The sequence below is a fragment of the Choloepus didactylus genome, chromosome 17, assembly GCF_015220235.1.
Source record: "Choloepus didactylus isolate mChoDid1 chromosome 17, mChoDid1.pri, whole genome shotgun sequence".
NCBI lineage: Eukaryota > Metazoa > Chordata > Mammalia > Pilosa > Megalonychidae > Choloepus > Choloepus didactylus.
In genome coordinates this window covers 76,264,829-76,269,878 of record NC_051323.1, presented here as the reverse complement: position 1 = coordinate 76,269,878, position 5,050 = coordinate 76,264,829, and the positions used below count along the sequence as shown (strand labels likewise).

At 51.8% G+C, this 5,050-nt stretch overlaps 1 protein-coding gene across 1 annotated transcript; it reads left to right on the top strand.

Moving 5' to 3' along the window:
- Positions 1–512: 512 nt before the first annotated feature.
- On the top strand, positions 513–1,477 carry MTLN (mitoregulin). Its single transcript, XM_037807739.1, has 2 exons — positions 513–807; positions 1,362–1,477. Exon 1 carries the CDS (start codon positions 562–564, stop codon positions 730–732), a length of 171 nt encoding a protein of 56 aa, XP_037663667.1. The 5' UTR covers positions 513–561; the 3' UTR covers positions 733–807; positions 1,362–1,477.
- Positions 1,478–5,050: the final 3,573 nt, after the last annotated feature.

Below are 5,050 nucleotides of genomic sequence, written 5' to 3'. Positions count from 1 at the left end.
GGAACAATAGGTATGTGAATGTACTTTCTCAACTGTAAATTTTATGAAATCTAGATACTGATCAAGTATTTCCACTGAAGATCTGGATGTTCAAAATGAGATGTGCCATTAAAGGTAGAAGACACACTGGATTTCAAAGACAGCATGAAAGTTTGTAAATTATCTCAGTAAATTTTACATTGATTACACGTTGAAACCAGAAGACTTCGTTTCTATTGGGTTAGGTTCGTTATACTATTAAAACACTTTCACCTGTTTCTGTTACTTTTTTTTTTTTAATGTGGCTGCCAGAAAACCTAAAATCATACATGGGGCTCGCATGCTGGTGAGAGAAAATACCAAGAGGTGTCTGGCTTGTCCCGAGAACTTCAGTTCGGCGCCGAGGTTACCTAGACCTGCAAGGCCAGCACCGCGAAGCGCCGAGCAACCCTCGGGCTCGGGGCGGGAAAGCCCGGCGGGACCCAGTGCGCAGGCGCAGCCGCCTCGGCCCTCCGCCCCGCCCGCTCCCGCCCGCGAACGCGCCGCGCCGCTTGGCCCCGCCGCCGCGCCGTAGGGGTCGCCATGGCGGACGTGTCCGAGAGGGCGCTGCAGCTGTCGGTGCTGCTGGCCTTCGCGTCCGGGGTCGTCGTGGGCTGGCAGGCGAGCTGGCTGCGGAGGCGCTACCTGGACTGGCGGAAGCGGCGGCTGCAGGACAAGCTGGCGGTGACGCAGAAGAAGCTGGACCTGGCCTGAAGCCCCCGCGCGGGCGCCGGGGAGGCCCCGAGCCGCGCGCGCCCCGCACTCCCCGCCCGCCTGCGCGCGCTGTCGGTGAGCAGCACCCGGGAGCGGGCGGCCGGGCACGTGGGCAGGAGGCGACAGGCCCCCGGGCCCCGGGAGCAGGAGGGGGTGTGTTGCTCCCGTGTCGTTCATGGCGCGTGTTTACCGGGAATGTCTGCCCCGTGCGGGTGGGTGACGCTGCACTTCAGGGTGGAACGTGCCAGGGAGCGTGACAGCAAAAAGGAAAGAACGGGCCTGGGGGTGCGCCTGCCACCCTTTTTTTCTCCTTGTCGTTCTTCCCAGGACCACCTTAGCACTATGGCCATCTTTGCGTCACGTTTTGTAATCTTCCACCTGAAAGCTAAGGTTATTTATTGACAGCCAGGTGAGATGGAAAGAGCAGAAAACTGGACGTTTGGAGCTTTGGCATCTGGTCTTAGCTTTTTCATCAAAGATGTGCATTAGGAATTTTCAGGGCCTCGGGTTTTTTTGTTTTTTTTTTTTTGCCCATAACACCAGGTCTTATAGCTCATGTTTAAATTCCAAAGTATAATAATTAGAATTTAACCATTTTGTATTTATGATTTTTTTTCTGTTTCCAACAGTTTGTTGAAGATGGATATAGAGCACTGGATGGAATACTCTCCTCTTACGCTTTATGGATCACTTTTATTTTTAAAATAAAACTTTAAACATCTTTGGACATTTTTCAAAGTGGAAAGGAGTACTGAGTTTTCTTGCTTGCCATGTAGTTTACCAGGTCAAAAGAATTGGATTCTCAAAACTGATATATTAGTATTTTTGAACAGATACCTTCTTTCTTAAGGAATCTATGCCAGTTCTTTGCGACAACCACAGAACAGTTGGCCTAGGGACCGTTATGGGTCCTTTGGTCCTCTGGTTTACTGGGCCTGTAAAAGAATGCAAGAGACTGTCTTAAAATATGCACTCCTGAGAGTGACAGGGTACTCCAAGTACAGAGTATAAGTTTTATTAGCAGAAATACCATTTATGGAATATATGTATGTGAAGGAGAAACCTTCTTGAATAGATCTTAGATGAAAGTTCCAACCATATCTAAAATTCAACCCTCCTCAGAGAGTTCTTCGATGTCCACTCTCTCAAGGCTGTCCCAAAAAAAAAAAAAAAAAAATTCAAGAGTGAATGACCAAGTCTGTATATTTCTAGAGCACTGCCCTTGGTCATTCCTATAAAGACTAATTTCATGTCTCAGTGGTTTTAGCAGCAGCTCCAGATTAGTATAAGAAAATTCAGGAAAGTTTCCACAAAGCCTGCCCCCTTTTACTGGGACCATGATGCCTTCTCACTTCCAACTTGCATTTTCATTGTGTGAGCACAGACTCGAGGACTGAAATGTTAGTTGTTTATGTGAATGCATACTCGAGGAATGAAATGCTGGTTGCTAGAGCACCATCCAACGTGGTGTGCAGTCACCGTCTCTTGAGGAGTCGAGGCTCAGACCAGGCAGGTATGGTGAGGCACCTGCTGCCCCCAGGCTGTTGGGATGTGCAGGGTTCAGCATCTGGGTTTGATGCTGGGGCCTGGTCATGTGCTATTCTGCCTTCCCAGTGGACCTAGTCTCTCCAGAGTCCCTCCTTTCCCGTTACCTATGTGCAGCCCCTGACACTCACCCCCTCTCCTGGCTTACCTCAGTGTTCCCGTCATCCTGCCTCTCTGGCAAGCGTCACTCACCCCCGAGGCCTGTCCAGGCCCTTACATGGTTTTCTGCCACCCCACCCCATTCTTGTCTTCTGTCCACTGCCTCTTTACCCTGTGTCTGTGTGTTCCCAGTCCCATACTGGGCAGTTCTTGACATTACCTCTCACCATTTCCCGTCTAGCCCTCCACCCCTTGTCCTACAGAAGTGTGTTTTTTCCCCTGAAAACCCTGTCTTGCATGGAGATGTTACTTTTTTGCATGTTCACCAAAAATTGACAGTGGGAACTCAGAGCCAGGGGTCACAAGGCCAGTCATATGCCTTGGAAATGACACACAGTTAATTCTTTGAAACACATGCCCCACTTGTCACTGCTGTTTATGCCCAGCAGCTCCCTGTCTTGGCCCACTTCTTGTCTCCTTTCCCTCCCCTTCTGCCCCACATTCGGCCCCTCAGACTTCCTGCTCCATCCTGTATCCCTTCAGCTGTACCTGGACCTCACTGTCGTAGTCTTGGGCCCCATGGGCACTGTTCTAGTTCGCTAATGCTGTGGAATGCAAAACACCAGAGATGGATTGGCTTTTATAAAAAGGGGGTTTATTTGGCTACACAGTTACAGTCTTAAGGCCATAAAGTGTCCAAGGTAACACATCAGTAATCGGGTACCTTCACTGGAGGATGGCCAATGGCATCCGGAAAACCTCTTTTAGCTGGGAAGGCACGTGGCTGGTGTCTGCTCCAAAGTTCTGGTTTCAAAATGGCTTTCTCCCAGGACGTTCCTCTCTAGCAAGCTTGCTCCTCTCCAAAACATCACTCACAGCTGCACTGAGTTCCTTCTCTTTGAGTCAGCTCATTTATATGGCTCCACTGATGAAGGCCCACCCTGAATGGGTGGGGCCATGCCTCCATGGGAACATCTTATCAGAATCATCACCCACAGCTGGGTGGGGCACATTCCAAGCAAATCTAATCAGCACCAAAACGTCTGCCCCACAAGACTACATCAAAGATAATGGTGTTTGGGGGACATAATACATTCAAACTGGCACAGGCACATTGTACTTGGCCTCTTTTGTCTCTGGGAAATCTTCCTCTGAAGATGGCTCACATCCTCCAGATCTTCCACTCTGAACTTTTAAGTAACATGAGCCATAATAAGAAATTAACCCAATATAAAGACATGAGCTACAACCAGACAATGCCAAGTGCTAGCAAGGATATGGTGAACAAAAACTCATACACAGCTGGTAGTGTAAATTACTACCATCACTTTGGGAAACAAGGCAGTACCTACTAAACTGGCCACAAATATGTCCTGTGACCCACCATAGTGTACCCATGTTCACCAAAAGACATGCCCCAGAATGTTCTTAGCGGCACTATTTATAACCCTAAACTGGAAATTGTCAATTTAGGGTCTGTCATACAATGAAATGCCAGAGAGCAGTGAGAATGGACAAACCACAACCACGTGCGACCTACAGGTGCAGCTTAGACGCATTATGTTGAGTGGAAGAAGCCATCGGCAAGAGCACACGCACGATTTCCAAAAAAATGGGCAAAGTGTCTGCTGTTAAAAGTTCAGATAGGTTTACCTTTGGTGGGAGAGCGGGAGAAGGGCCACTCAGGCTGGTGGTGGTCTGTTTCTTCTAACATTGGGTGGGGTATAGAAATATGTGAATGCAAACAGCCTTCACACTGGGTAAGGACTTGCTGCTATCACTGTATCCCCTCTTCTGGATGTATGTTACATGGGGGTGCGTTCAGGGAGTGAAAATCCAGTCAGCTCGACGCTGTGGTTGTGCACTTTCCTCTATATTATACTTAAGGAAAAAGTGCCCGAAACAGGAAAGAGAAAGCAGCAAGGCGCGGAATGGAGTGATCGGTCGTGCAGGAGAGGATTCGTCTGTCACCACGGCTTGTCATGGAAGTGAGCCCGGACCAGCGTTCCTGTTCAAGTCAACCTTGGTGTAGGGAAACAGTTGGGGAACCGGACTTGTAGGAGGAAATGCTACTACGGCTTCCCCGAGAGGCCAGGTAAGAAGGAGTTACGGACTCCACAGAGACAAGCACCGTCCTGGCTGAACCACGAGGTAAGGAAACTGCAGCAACACCCCAAGTGGCAAAGAAGTCAAAACTGCCTTCGCGTGCGAGGATGCAACAGAACCCCGGGCCCCGCGAGGGCCCCACAGAAGAGCTACCTGTGCGGGCAGGGGAGGCGCGTCGAGTGGCTTAGCGCAGCTGGAAGTATCGTCATGAAAGATCCATGTATGAAAGTGCTCGCGTGTGGTCTCGGCGGGGACCGGGCCGTGTCCCGCGTTGGAATCGCGAGGCCAGCACGATCCCCCGGGACGCGCGGGGCCGCGGCTGCCGCCAGGGGCCGCTCCCGGCCCTTCCCCGGCCCTTCCCGGGCCTTTCCCGCCCTCCCGCCCCCGCCCCCGCCCCCGCCCCCGCCCCGCCCCCGGCCAGGCCTCCTCTCGGCTCTCCTGGCCCCGCCCCCGAGCCGTTCCAGGCCCCACCCAGCCCCTCTCTGCCCCGCCCCTCAACCGCCTCCCGGCCCCACCCCCAGGGCGCGGCAGACGCGGGGCGATGGCGTCACCGGCCGGCGCCGCCGCT

What these genes read in the sequence shown, in the direction of transcription:
- MTLN (XM_037807739.1), top strand. Translation starts at nt 562, where the DNA reads ATGGCGGACGTGTCCGAGAGGGCGCTGCAGCTGTCGGTGCTGCTGGCC.